The 14,623-nt window shown below is 40.4% G+C and overlaps 1 protein-coding gene across 4 annotated transcripts in view; it reads left to right on the forward strand.

Annotated features, from left to right (window-relative positions):
* Positions 1–14,623, forward strand: part of GIGYF2 (GRB10 interacting GYF protein 2) — a 126,098-nt gene that overhangs the window by 84,651 nt on the left and 26,824 nt on the right. For all 4 annotated transcript variants that reach the window (XM_059928955.1, XM_059928954.1, XM_059928953.1 and 1 more), the window contains 7 exons: positions 2,159–2,250; positions 3,298–3,405; positions 4,414–4,514; positions 6,547–6,647; positions 8,543–8,704; positions 9,894–10,052; positions 13,189–13,425. In XM_059928955.1, coding sequence (XP_059784938.1) covers positions 2,159–2,250; positions 3,298–3,405; positions 4,414–4,514; positions 6,547–6,647; positions 8,543–8,704; positions 9,894–10,052; positions 13,189–13,425 — 960 coding nt within the window. The remainder of the gene's footprint in view (positions 1–2,158; positions 2,251–3,297; positions 3,406–4,413; positions 4,515–6,546; positions 6,648–8,542; positions 8,705–9,893; positions 10,053–13,188; positions 13,426–14,623) is intronic.

Below are 14,623 nucleotides of genomic sequence, written 5' to 3' on the forward strand. Positions count from 1 at the left end.
AAAAATTAGATCATAACGTAACCCTTCTAGTATGCTGACCCTGGAGTGCCTTTGAAGGGGAAGTCTTTTTTTGCAGCTGCTCTTGGGGCTCTCCCTGTTTAGTTCCTTTTGGGGGGACTTTGGATCTGTGCCTCTCTTTTGCTTCTCCAGGTTGCAGTGTCTGGTTGCTGGCCATAGTCAAAAGTGGCCATAGTCAAAAACCTTTAGTGTGAACACTGGATTTCTACAGTAATATCCATTGATTTACTCACCAATTATATATTGAAGATCTGTGCCAGGGCTGTGTTAGGTTCTTATGCGACGAAGATGAATAAGTCAGTCACAACATCTGTAGCCAAGAGAGTTCATAAGTGAGAACAATGGCTATCGAACTTATGACCACAGCCCATAGGAAAAAAAAAAAAAAAAAAGATTTTTATGTCACTACTCTGTACACTTATTAATGTGCAGGTATATCTGAAACAAGTTTCACAAAACATTTGGTGCCATGTACATATTTTCTTTCCATTTCTTTTCTTTTTTTTTCCAATATGTAAATGTTGATCTTGACCTAGTAATTGATTTCACAATCCAGTAATTGATTTCACAATCCAGTAATTGATTTCACAATCCACTGATGGGTTGAGACCTCGTATAGTTTGGAGAGCAATTAAAATTCCTAGGTGAGGAGAATTATTCCTGACATTTCTGTTGTAAATCCAAAGAAAAATTATATTGTATATTACTGTATATAAATTGTATTTTTACCACCTGCTCAGAAATTGGGATGGGTTTTTATCTTGCATGTTTCAGCGCTGAAAGCTCATCACTTGGAGCTTGGCATGCTTGCTCTAATCCATTTCCTGACTTCCAATTTTAGGGTCTGAGCCTCAGTCAGACCCACTTAAGGGGAAAATCCATGGGAAGCTCTGCTTCCTGTCAGGTATTGCCTTTGCCCTTAAGTTAATTTTAGACTAACCTAGTGTAGCTTCTATCCATGAATATTTAATAAGAAAGAAGAATGTCCTTGAATTTCAGATGAACCTCATCCCAAGAAATCATATATCAAATGTTTTTTTCCAAACTATAATCAGTGTGCAGTAAGGATATAAACTGTTCACTAATGATTTGTCTAAATTTAGTCTATGTCACCCTTATGCTTTTATTTCTACTATCTTTACTTCACTTTTCATTTTTCTTCCACTATTAGCTTTCCAATATATAAATTCCAGCCGTGTTATTTGACATATAAGCTAAAAAACAGGGTTTTACTACAGCTTATTTTAAAATTTTTTTTTTTTTTTTGGCTGTGTTGGGTCTTAGCTGCAGTGTGCGGGATCTTCAGTGAGGCATGTGGGCTTCTCTCTAGTTGTTGCGGGCTCCAGGGCACGTGGGCTCTGTAGTTTGCGGAATGCGGGCTCTCTCGTTGAGGTGCGCGAGCTGAGTAGTTGTGGCGCGCGGGCTTAGTTGCTCCGCGGCATGTGGGATCTTCCCCGACCAGGGATCGAACCCATGTCCCCTGCATTGGAAGGCAGATTCTTTACCACTGGACCACCAGGGGAGTCCCAAGCACAGCTTATTTTTAAACTCATGGTGTATTAATAGCAATAGAAACACATAATTTTTGGATAGAGAGTTAAACAGTTTTCAGAGCTCTTTTATATTCCATTTAATTTTAAATTTCTCATCCCCTTTAAGAAGACATACTTATACACTACCTCCCTGTAATTGTTATGTGTCATTATAAAATCCTACCATAAGATTTAATTTTACTCCTTTCTGTTTTGTCCTACTTCTCTAATTTCTCCATAATCTCCAAATTTATAAATCACTTTTAAGATTGGGAGAATTATACATTTTTTTAGTTACACTAATAACTCTGAAGTGCAGTACAACATTCAGCTTCAAGGGCAGGAGGGGAGAACAGCAGCTAAATAAGGAACCTTTCTCACCTTAGGGAATCTCTTATAATGCTGACACCACCTTCTTCCGCTAGATGGCACTAGTTTCTAAGATGCCTGATTTTTTTTTTAATAGGTGTTTTGGGTTTGGGGTATAAAGGTGGGGCGGGATGTGAAGGTCTAGGATTCATTTTCCTTTCAGATATAAGTACTAAATTGCTTTTAGGCTCTTTCAGTTTATTCAGTGGTATTTCTTTCCTTCACCCCTTTACTCCCAGGGAGAGTTGGACCAGGAACGACTGACCAGGCAGCAGGAACTCACAGCCTTATACCAGATGCAGCACCTCCAGTATCAGCAGTTCTTAATACAGTAAGAGCAGTAATGCGGTTGGGCGTACTGCAGCACCAAAAGGGCCTTTAGATATAATCTGCTCCCAAATTTCACCATTTACAGCAGAAAACTAAATAGGATACTTCAGTCATCAAATCCAGCTAGTGGCATGTTACCACTATACATTCTAAGTTTGGTCTTACCTTGTTTCTTAAATACCAGAAGTTTGTAGAAGATGACACATAACTATAATTTTGCAAGATCTTTAGCTCCTAAAGCAAGAATCAACAAACATTTTAAGAACTAAGTGTCTTCTAAATGGGTCAACTTTGAATGCTGCAGAGAAAAAACAGATGAGGGGGCAGGAGAGAAGTAAAAGTTTATGCTATTAGTAGTGGTATGGAATGATGGTAGAGTCACTTAGGTTATGGGTCCCTTTCATAGAAGAAGTAAGATTTGCTATCATCTGGTGCAGAGGTTGGCAAACTGGCTGGCTACCTGTTTTCATAAGCAGAGTTTTATTGGAACAGAGTCATACCCATTTGTGTATTATCTATGGCCACTTTTGCACTACAGAGGCGGAATTGAGTAGTTGTGAATGTCCTGCAAAGCCCAAAATATTTACTGTCTGGCTCTTTACAGAAAAAAAATTGTCCACCTCTGATCTAGTGAAAAAAAATCTTACCTAAAATTTTCCAAGCTGAAACATATAAATTTGAGGATTTTTATACAAGTGATTTTATTTTTGCAAAGAGTTCTTCATGTGGAAATAGCTGTTAGTTTGAATCTGTTTTATTTCTTACTTGTTTTCTGATAAAAGGCTACTATCATCTTAAGGGAACTTTCCAGTTTTGGGCATTTCATTAATTTTTTTTTTTTTTTTCTGTTCTCTTTTCACTCAGAAACATGCCATCTATTAGTTCAGTTCTTTCTAGAATAAACTACAGAACTATTTGTATAAAATATATTTGATAGCTATTTCTAATGGTGTTTTTTGTTGGGGGGGCCTGAACTTTGTGTTTTAATGTCTCAGTAAAGTGAACTAAATGTGGATAGACAGGTTATACTGTATTTTACTTTTTGAAGACAACAATATGCACAAGTTCTGGCTCAGCAACAGAAAGCAGCACTGTCTTCCCAGCAGCAGCAACAGTTGGCACTTCTTCTCCAGCAGTTCCAGGCACTGAAGATGAGGTTGGTGGTCGTTTCCATGATGTGTCACATTGTGTGTGTATGTTTTAAAGAAAGAGAGGAAAGGAAATTTTTTTTGTGTTGTGTGTAAAAATAGAATATAGTTTTTAAAAATAATAATAATTAAGTAAAGCATTTATTTGGTCTTTATACTCAGAGGATAAATTTTGAATAATAACCAAAGAATACTAAGAATGCTTGAAAAGCAGTGTAGGCTCATGGAATCAGCAACAACAAAAAAATGTAGTCGAGAAATTTAATCTCATTTTTACCTGTGATGTCTCAAGAAAGATATTAACAATGCCACACAGGGTTATAATTTTCCAGACCCAAAAGCCATTAAGGTAGGTCTAAGGAAAAGGAAATTATGCAAAAAGTCTTAAATTCCTGCTGTTTCAAGTTAACATTCAGGGTAGTATGTGTTTTGTCTCCTACGAGATGGGCAAGGTGGTAGGTCTCCTGCACGCCTCCTGCAGAGGTGTCAGTCACTGCTGTTAAAAAACTTTACTGTCTAGTTTAACCAGAACCTTTTATATTTCTCTTTTGAGCCCTAACCCATTTTGCAGGTAGGCAGGTTAGGTGTTCAGGTCTCCATTTTAAAGATGGGCAAACTGGGACTCAGAGCGGCTAAAGGACTTGGTTGACATAATACACAGAACACTTCAGAGACAGAATTAAAACGCAGACCTTTTGACTTAAGGTCTGTGAGTTTTTTCATGATATAACATGCTGCCTCTGTGACTCTTATTGAGATATTCTGGATTTTTTAAAGACAGTAGGCATATCCATTATTTGGAAATCAAAATTTGCTAATACCTTGAAGGTCCAGAAGTGTGATTACCTTGCCTCTATCCTTTTTCCTTTCCTAAATGTTTTGGTAGTGTTATGTTTTAGTTAAAACAATGAAGTTTTCTGGCCAAATAACCTCAGAAACCTACAGATAATCTGGAAATATCTCTTTATTTTCGTGGATGACAAGAACAAGTTAATTTTCTAATTTCCCTTTTGCAGAATATCTGATCAGAACGTCATTCCCTCAGTAACTAGGTCTGTGTCAGTGCCAGATACTGGTTCTATCTGGGAACTCCAGCCAACAACCTCACAGCCTACAGGTAAAACCTTAGATTGGCCTTTAAGATAGCTCCTAAAGGATTTAGACTCGTATAACTTTTATAATTCAGTTTTTTAAAAATATATCAGTTTTTCGACATGTTTTGTATTGAATATTAATAAAAAGTGAGTTTTTTGTTTTGTTTTGTTTTGTTTTGTTTTAAATAGACCCCAGCTATTGAAAATAGCTGTTAAGGAGTTGCTAGAAATTACTTAGTAGATAGATTTCTTGAACTTGAGTCAGCCTCTCTTTTTTTATGTTGTTCTAACCACTGTAGAAAAGTCTTTTGAATTGTTCTTATTCTCTTCACCAGAGTGAGAAAAAGCGTAAGTTAAAAACATAAGTAATGATGATGTATTCTTTTGAGTCGAGGGTTGATGAGTAGTTTAACACTGCAGGTACCCAGAAATTTGGGGAATAGAAAAGGCTACCCTTACCTCATTCGCTCATCTTTTTGCATCAAATTGGAAAATTTAGGGCTGGGGTTTTGGAAACATTTTGATATTGGTGCAGCGCTTCTGTTTCTTAAGGTCTGATCCATGCAGAGGTATGGGTAGTTTGAACCATGGATAGTCCTTACAATAGGTAAAGACCATGGGCACTGATGGAGTTTTCTTTGAGCCATTGAGCCATTCATGTCATAGTTCTCTTGCTGACATTGACCCTGGGGATTATGGCAGGAGAAGGACTGATTATTGTCTCTTATCAACTCAACTTCCCATGCTGTATGTACCTTATTTTTTCTTGGGAGTCATTTATAGTTGTTAGGATGTTAAAATAGTCTTCACTTTTTAAAAAACTATGAATACCTTATTAAACATTTTCTCTCTTCAGGTATGCAATTAAGGTCCTTTACAAACAGTCCATTGGTTTTATGCAGACAATAATTTATAGTCCATAAATAGACTATAATAGGAATGTAGGAAATAGAGAATGCTGAAAAGTGGTGTCAGCAAACCTTACAGGCAATAGGAAAACAGGCTCAGAAGCCTTTATCTGTTCATTTACTTTGATATCAGACCCTGTGCTGCCTTTCAGGTCAGCAGGGCCCAGTGTCATTTGTGAGACCTGCCTAGCCTTTCCAGAGTACTCCCAGCTCCAGCTGTACTTCTCTCTCTCTCTCTCTCTCTCTCATTGAAATGCAATTCATACATAAAGTTAACCATTTTAAGATGAACAATTTAGTGGCATTTAATACATTCACAATATTGTGCAACCACTGAGTTCTCTCTAGTTCTACAGCCATACCTCTCTTAACCCCACTCTCCACTTCGTATGCAGTAACAAGTTGTGTGGCTACTGGAAATACTGTTGGCTTTGGGATCTATATACACTGGGATTTAAATCCTGGCATGGCCATGTGGTTGCCATGTGTCCTTGGGAATGTTACAAAACTACCTCTGACCCTTATTAGCTTGTTCATCTGTAAAAATGGGGATATGAACAGATACGGGTTTTTTTGAGGATGAAATTAGTTCCCAATAAATGCCTGGTACTTTCTTCTAGATGTGTTGAAGGGTACTGATATAAACTAGAGCCCACTGGTAGTTCAGTCTTCTTTTTTTTTTTTTTTTTTTAATGAAGGGGCAGGTAGGGCATTTTTTGTTTGTTTTTTTTTTTTTTTTTGGCTGTGTTGGGTCTTCGTTTCTGCGTGAGGGCTTTCTCTAGTTGCGGCAAGTGGGGGCCACTCTGCATCGCGGTGCGCGGACCTCTTCACTATCGCGGCCTCTCGTTGCGGAGCACAGGCTCCAGACGCGCAGGCTCAGTAGTTGTGGCTCACGGGCCTAGTTGCTCCGCGGCATGTGGGATCTTCCCAGACCAGGGCTTGAACCCGTGTCCCCTGCATTGGCAGGCAGATTCTCAACCACTGCGCCACCAGGGAAGCCCAGTTCAGTCTTCTGAGAAGCAGAACAGATATAGGTGATGGAGCTCATTCAGGGTCAGGGAAACAGCTTTTTTCATTATTCTTCTGGACATTTAGCCATGTATATAAAGTCTGATATCCCTCACTTTTTTCCCCTCATGTCTTATAGTTTGGGAAGGTGGTAGTGTATGGGATCTTCCCCTTGACACCACAACTCCAGGACCTGCCCTTGAACAGCTTCAGCAGATGGAGAAGGCCAAAGCTGCAAAGGTCTGAAACTCATTCCTCCATAGCAGTGCATGCTTTCCAACTGCAGGTCATAGACGTTTGTTTATTGATGTCTCTATTTCTCTAGCTACTTAAACATTTTTCCTTTTAGTTCACGGCTATGTAGCTGGTATAAGCACATTCATACTCTGTCATTATTGTGCCGCCTTCTCCCCAAAAAGACCTCACAACAATTTAAAGTAACAAGTTTAAATTAAATCAATTAAAATTGGTTTGTCGCCACATTAATGATCACGGTGGTATGTTATTCATGTTATAAATGCTTGTTACAAGATCATAAGAAAATATCCGCTGCATAGCTTATTATAAGACCCTTGATCTGAGGCTTGAGTTCCCACATTGAATCTTTATGGTGGTGTTTGTTTACGCTTCTTAGTGCCTAAGACATACAGCTGAAAACCTCAACATTAATATTACATTCTGTGTTCTATTCACATCTTCTGGAGGAGCTAGGAATCTTGAATTTTGGTTTTAGTACTTGTCAGAAGAGGTTGTCTGTGAACACCTAGTGTTACTGAAATGATTTCTGGGTTCTCATGCCTCCGAGAGAATCTTGTTCCTATTTTATGTTTAGTGCATTCTTATCCCGAGGTAGTGACAGTATCCTTAGAGTGCCCAGAATATGAAATGAGTTCAGAGTCAGGATCTGTCTCCATATGAGTGACAGACCATAATTCAAACAATTCTTGAGTTTGTTCTTGTTCCATAGATAACGCTTTGTGCTGGGAACACATAGATGATGAAAGTGTGCATTCTTGTCTGTGTGTGTGTGTGTGTGTGTGTTGAGGGTGTTGGGAAGATGATGACACAGGCAAGTAACACAAGGAAGCACGTGGGCCAGCTACCTAGCAGGAGAGGTGGGGATCAGGAATTGGGTGACACTTTGGATGGATGGTAATACCTGAGCTGATTTCACTTGAAGGGTAGTAGGATTTAGCTCAGTTGAAGGGTTTTGGGTTGACAGAGTAGAAGGAGGTGAAAATTAAACTGCAGTTGGAGGAAACAAGACCTGTAAAGGCTAGAAGTGTATGAGAACATCCTGGCACAGGAAACAGTTAAATAATTTGGTCCAGTCTAGAGCTGGTGTGTCTGAGGAATAAATGATGAGAGAGGTTAAAGAAGATGAGGCAGGCCAATCAGGAGGATCCTTGCCCGTGTCACGTTAAAGACTTAGGATTTATTTTCAATGTGAAGGATGGTATTAAATGTAAGCCTGGGAGTGATTTTTTTGGTGGAGGTCGGATGTTGAACTGGGGACTCTGGGCAAAACAGGATGTTGGGAAACCAGGTAAGAGACTGTTAGGAATGTGGATGAGAAAGTAAAGGCCTGAATTATATGTGTGGCAATAGGACTGGAGACTAGGGGCTGGATTTGACTAGTATTGGGGAATTATACATGATAGAGTTAGTTAAGTGGTTGGTCTTCAGATTTTAAAGAATTTCTGTAATTTTTCAACAACATTGCGGTTGAAACCTTGTTAGACACATTGTTAGATCTTCAATCAGAAAATCCTTTGTAGGGATGAACAAAGAAATGCCCATCCCAAGAGAATTCTGATGTTACTCTCAACACAGGCCACTCTCCCACATATAGGAGATGTGCAGTAGTAGTATGGAGCGAAGAGACAGGTAAAAGTAGGGATGAGTGCATCCAGCTTAGAAGAGCGTAAAACTTTCTGGTTACTATGACATAGCAGAGCTTAGAGCTCTCACAGAGCTGCTTTCATCACCCACCTGCACTACACGTAACTGAGTGAATGGTAGTGTCTCCACCTTCCAGTGTCTGCACTGACCAGCTCCTAACAGTACTGGTCAGTGATGTTGGAGTGTTCTGTGCTTGGCCTCAAGTTTCTAAGAGCACCCTTGTGTAACCACAGCTAGAGCAGGAGAGAAGAGAGGCAGAAATGAGGGCAAAACGGGAAGAGGAGGATCGAAAGAGGCAAGAAGAACTCCGGAGACAACAGGAGGAAATTCTTCGGAGACAGCAGGAGGAAGAAAGGAAAAGGCGAGAGGAAGAAGAGCTTGCCCGAAGGAAACAGGTATGTCTGAGAACTCTGCTCATACGATTAGCGCTGAAGGAGGGCCTGGGGGATATCTTGCTCACTCCCTTCATTTCACAGGTCATAGTTCTCCCGGAGAAGGCTTCCCTAAGGCATCAGGGAGTTAGCAGGATTGGGATTAGAATCTTAGGAGACTCACTTCCCTTTAGGAAAAATGTCTGTTATCCACTAACACCCACTGGAGGGATATTCTTCAGTCCTAGTAACTCATTGGAATTGATTGCTTTTACATATTTCCTGGGGTTTTATAAACGAGTTAGATTTCAGAAGTAATTAAGTCCTTAAGTATTTATAACCAGTGACACCGAATGTTTTTCATGTTTTGTGGCCATTTGTATTTCTTTTTTGGGAATTCTCTATTATGTGCTTGGACCATTTTTCTACTGGGATTTTTTAAGATCCCATTTGAAAGAATCCACTCTGTAACAGCCCCAGTGTCTAGCCTTTGCTTCACATTTCCTTCTTGTTTTTTGCCCTAAGAAGAACTCTGAAAAAAGGCATCCATGTCCATGCTGAGATTAGATTAGAACTACTAGTATTTCTTAGAATCACACTCTACATTAGCAATGTAAGGACCTTAAGAAGTATTGCAGTAAAAAATCTGTTTAATTCTGTGTTGCTCGTTATTTCTTCCTAAGTTATTTTGACAGTGGGACCCGTTTCTGTATATTTAATATCCATGGGACTTTAGTTCTGGGAACATGTTCTGAGACACATGGCTTTATTCAATACTTTTGACTGGAAAACTTCTCTACCTCACCAGGCATTTTTGGTGGCTATGTTGGTTTGACTTCTCTATGCCTTAGGTTCTCATTTGATTAAAAAAATAGGGACTGATGGTAGCAACAGAGAAACCAAAGCCTGTGTCCTTTTTAGTGTTAATCAGGAAATGATGTAGCTAATGTAGAAACCAGGATGGACTTTGCATGTAGTGCTATTAAACTATTAATATTTCAAATACAAATTATTTTAACTCTTAATATACCTACTCCCCAGCTTACATATATACTTTTTGCCCTAGATCCTGGTTAGATACTTTTTATATATACTGTTAACAGGATCTTAGCAGCACATAGCCTATTTCTTTCCAAATTATGATGTAATATATTAATGGAGATGCACGCACGCGTGCGCACACACTCACACACACTTTTTTTTTTTAATTTAGGAGGAGGCTCTGCGACGCCAGAGGGAGCAGGAAATTGCATTACGGCGACAACGAGAAGAGGAAGAAAGACAGCAGCAAGAAGAAGCTCTGAGAAGACTGGAGGAAAGGAGAAGAGAAGAGGAAGAAAGGCGGAAGCAGGAAGAATTGTTACGCAAGCAGGTGATCAGATGGTTTGCTCTTCTCATTGCTTCTTTGAAGCTAGGAATTAGTGATTAAGAAAGTATTAGGATATTAGGAGAGCCTATCTAAAACTTTTTCAGGTTGCTGCAAATTACCAAAAGAGATCTAACTGGCTCTTACTACTTTTGTGATAACCATCCCACATGTAATTATAAAAGCTGAACAAAATGTCAAGGAATCAAAACAAACAAAAAACGAGGGCACCAGAGAAAAACTGAAGAAGACCTGCTCTTAAAAAACCAAACGTGAGATCTGGAGATTGACAACTTTTTGCCGTAGGGCACTCCGCAGTTCACACTTTTAGAGTGCACAGTTCCTTGCTGCTTAGTATATGCATAAGGTGATGCATAAGATGATGGCAGCGATGACCGTTACCTGACACTGTTGTAACCGTGCCATCCTGCCGTTCCAGGCAGCCGGAACCCCTAAAGCGTTTCCTTTTCGTGTTTAAGAACAGAGGTAGGTTTGTTTTATTAGTAGATTTTCTTTTTAGAACAGTTGGAGATTTTCAGAAAAATTGGGATGATACTGCGGTTTCCCCTATTATTATTTTACATTAGTATGGTACATTTGTTATAATAAACCAATATTGACACATTAATAAATCAATATTGATGTATTATTATTGTTATTATTATTAACTAAAGACCATAGTTTATTAACATTTCTTCAGCTTTTCCCCAGTGTCCCTTTTCTGTTCCAGGATCTTATCCAGAATATTGCATTTAGTTGTCATGTCTCCTTAGCTTGTTCTTGGCTGTGACGGTTTCTCAGACTTCCCTTGTTTTTGATGCCTTTGGCAGTTTTAAGGAATACTGGTCAGGTTATTGTAGGGTAACCCTCTATCGGAGTTTGTTTGAAGTTTTTCTCACAATCAGACTGGAGTTATGGGTGTTTCAGAAGAAGATCACAGAAGTTAAGTATCATTTTCATCACATACCAAGGGTACATATTACCAACATGATTTATGGTTATTGATGTTGACATTGATCATCTGGCTGCAGTAGTGCTTGTCAGGTGTCTCCACTGTAAAGTTACTCTTTTTCCCCCTTACTGTACTCTTTGGAAGGAAGTCACCATGTACAGCAGTCCACACTTAGGGGTGTAGGTTTTTGTTTGTTGGTTGGATTGACACGAAGCTGGAGATTACCTGCTTTTGCTTAAGTTCTTGATTGAAACTCTTTGAGAAATCTAAATTCTTTAGAGTTAGGTAGATAACTTCCAGGTTAGATTCTTTGGTTTATTCATTTAACAGTTAATAGATTTTGTTAATATACCATATGCCAGTTGTTATGATTGTTTGCTGGTAGAGTCCAAAACTTTTTAAGAAATTGTTTCTGTACTCAAGAAGCTCACAGACTATGTAGGTGATGATTTTACAAGAAATAAATGCCACATTTTGGATGCTTTCAGCTGAAAAATCAAAATATTCACCTAAAAATGGTTTAAACAGTAGATAACGTTATTGCCTCACATATCAAGGTGTTCTTTGGAAATAAGGCAGTTAAACATGAACTTCAGTGACTCAGTGATATCATTAAGGATCCAGGTCCCTTGCATGCTTCTCCTCTGTCATCTCCTGGTGTGTTGACTTTTTCACCTCATGGTGCATGCTCTGCTCTACCATTTCTTGGTATGTTGACCTTTTTTTTTTTTGGCTGCATTGGGTCTTAGTTGTGGCATGTGGAATCTTCATTGCAGTGCGCCGGCTCTTTGTTCTGGCATGCGGGCTTCTCTCTAGTTGTGGTGCACGGGCTCAGTAGTTGCAGCTCGCAGGTTTAGTTGCCGGCGGCACATGGGATCTTAGGTCCCCGACCAGGGATCGAAACCGCATCCCCTGCATTGGAAGGCAGATTCTTAACCACTGGACCACCAGGGAAGTCCCGGTGTATTGACTTATGAGTTCACATTTTTTGCCTCATGGTTAGGAGTTTTGGATATCATACCATACCCTGTACCCAGAAAGGGAGTGGCCCTTCTCTCATGCTTCTTTCCTTTTGTCTGGGAAGAATATCTTTTCTGGAAGCATCCCTTTGGCCTAAATCAGATCACATGGCTGTCCCTGTTTACACTGGAAGCTTAAAAAGCAAAATCTGGCATTTTAAACCTCGGATATGACAGGAGGTTCTGTCTGCAAAGAAGCAACCTGAAAGGAATTTTTGCTGGATAGGTAGTAACAGTTGCTGCCACAGATGGGCTAAGAGCAAACAGAGAGAGGAGGACAAGGTGTAGTTGGGCATAATCAAAAGGCAGAGGGGAAGTCTACCTCCTGAAGGCTAGGGAAGTACTCGTAGAGTGGCTGGTGTCTGCCCTGAGTTCTGGAAAATGGAGGGGAATGTGCTGTCTGGATAAGCTAGGCAGGGGTCCCCAACCCCCGGGATCTAATGCCTGATGATCTGAGGTGGAGTGGATATAATAATGACAGAAATAAAGTGCACAATAAATGTAATGAGCTTGAATCATCCCGAAACCACCCCACCCCAACCCCCAGTCCTTGGAAAAATTATCTTCCACGAAAACGGTCCCTGGTGCCAAAAAGGTTGGGGACTGCTGAGCTCTAGAGCATTGCAGGTGCAGTAATCAGACTGCATGGAGGAAGGCCAAGAAAATTCCACGGGGCACATGGAATGGTTTTGAGGGAGGGAAGCAGAAGGAAAATGAGCCAAGGTACTGCAGAAAGTAGTAGAGGGGTAGAGGATGGGTCAAGGAGAGACCTTCCAAGGGGCCTGTGAGCCAAAACGGGTGAGAACCTGGGATGGAATTAAGTGGTTTTGTAAAGTTGCTTTGGGTCTGGAACTGGCTGAGGCTTTCCTGGTAATCCGTATTCTTGCAGGTCCTGACAGCTCTTTGCGCTCAGCACCCTGAAAAGCTGTCTCTGCCTCAGTGTTGGAACAGTTTCCAAGAGACTTGCCTGCAGTTTGTGGTGATTTCTAAGAGATCAGCACTTACCATAGATGTTCAAAGTGACATTCCTTTTATGTAGAAATTAGCAAATAAATTAAACATGATAATTATCCTGTAAGCATGCCTCTGACTGAAGCCTTGAAAAGTGATTCAGATTTTTTTTTTTAAACACAGTTAAATTTTATTATCATTTACTTTTCCTTCTGGGAAGGAAGAGGAGGCTGCGAAATGGGCCCGGGAAGAAGAAGAAGCCCAGCGTCGATTAGAGGAGAACCGGCTGCGAATGGAAGAGGAGGCAGCCAGACTCCGGCACGAGGAGGAGGAACGGAAGAGGAAAGAGCTGGAGCTCCAGCGGCAGAAGGAGTTAATGCGCCAGAGGCAGCAGCAGCAAGAGGCTCTCCGGAGGTTGCAGCAGCAACAGCAGCAGCAGCAGCTGGCGCAGATGAAGGTAAAGCCTAGACACCAGCTGGACCAGACCAGACCATCCGTAGGAGCTACTTGTTAGCTTTTTTTTTTTTTAGTTAAGTAGATGCTGGCAGTGCAGTAGCAGTGAAACAGTGTACTTTTTTTTATGTTAAATATTGCTACCTTCGTTTTTTGATCAAGGAAACAATACGATGCATTGTACTTTGTGTTAGGCATTTAAACAAGGGAAGAATAAATAAAAGAGGGTAGGACACGAGCAGTGATGCAGGCAAAACCAAGTAAGTCTGTATGGTTCATAAATTTAAACACTGGAGTGCCTACTCTGTATCATTTCATCACTGCTAAGACAAAGATAAATGAGACAAGGCAACTGTCCTCAGAGAGCTCATAGACTTATGAGGGCAGGAAACATAAACATTTGGACGTGTAAGTAGGAACCATCATACAGGGCTTGAAACATAGCTGACTATGGGGGTTTATTGAAAGTTGGATTGAGGTGATGTGTGCAAAGTGTTGTTTTAGGAGGATTCAAAACATTATTTGAAATAAGTAGAAAGTGAGACTGGGAGACCAGTAAAGAGAGTGTGATGGTGGTGTAAGAATGAGTAGGGCCAGAGGATGAGAATTGGCCTAATAGCAATCAGCAACACTTAGTGGTTCTCTGGATCTGAGGGACAAGGGCAGAAGTTGGAATGGCTCTTAGATGGTAAGCCTTCAGTGACTGGGAAAGTAGTGGGACTATTGATGAACTCTGAGTAATCGGAGAAGGAGGAGCAGGTTTATGGTAGGGTCTGCAGAACTTCTCACGGGGTGTATGGCTAGGCGTAAGGCTTAGTGTCCCCTGTCTGCAGGGAGCTCATGGAATAAAGACATAAACAGAAAATTAGAAGACAGGGGGCTGGGTGTAGTGAGAGAGGGGGCATGGAGCAGTAATTCTCAGGGTGTGATCACCTGGGAATTCCTTAGGAATGTGCATTCTCGGGCCCTACCCCAGACGTACTGAATCAGAACCTCTTAGGAATGGGACCCAGCAGTCTTGTTTGAATAAGCCCTCCCGGGATTCTGATGCTCACTAATACGTGAGAACCACTGTCTACCTGAGAAGTTAGGGAAGGCTTCCTGAAAGAAGATAGCTTCTACACTGAGTCGTTAAGGGAGGGAAAAATTAAATTCAAAGAAAAAAAAAAGTCAAACAGACAGTTTGGGGAATAGAGGGTGTT

This window comes from Balaenoptera ricei, chromosome 7, assembly GCF_028023285.1.
Source record: "Balaenoptera ricei isolate mBalRic1 chromosome 7, mBalRic1.hap2, whole genome shotgun sequence".
Lineage (NCBI taxonomy): Eukaryota > Metazoa > Chordata > Mammalia > Artiodactyla > Balaenopteridae > Balaenoptera > Balaenoptera ricei.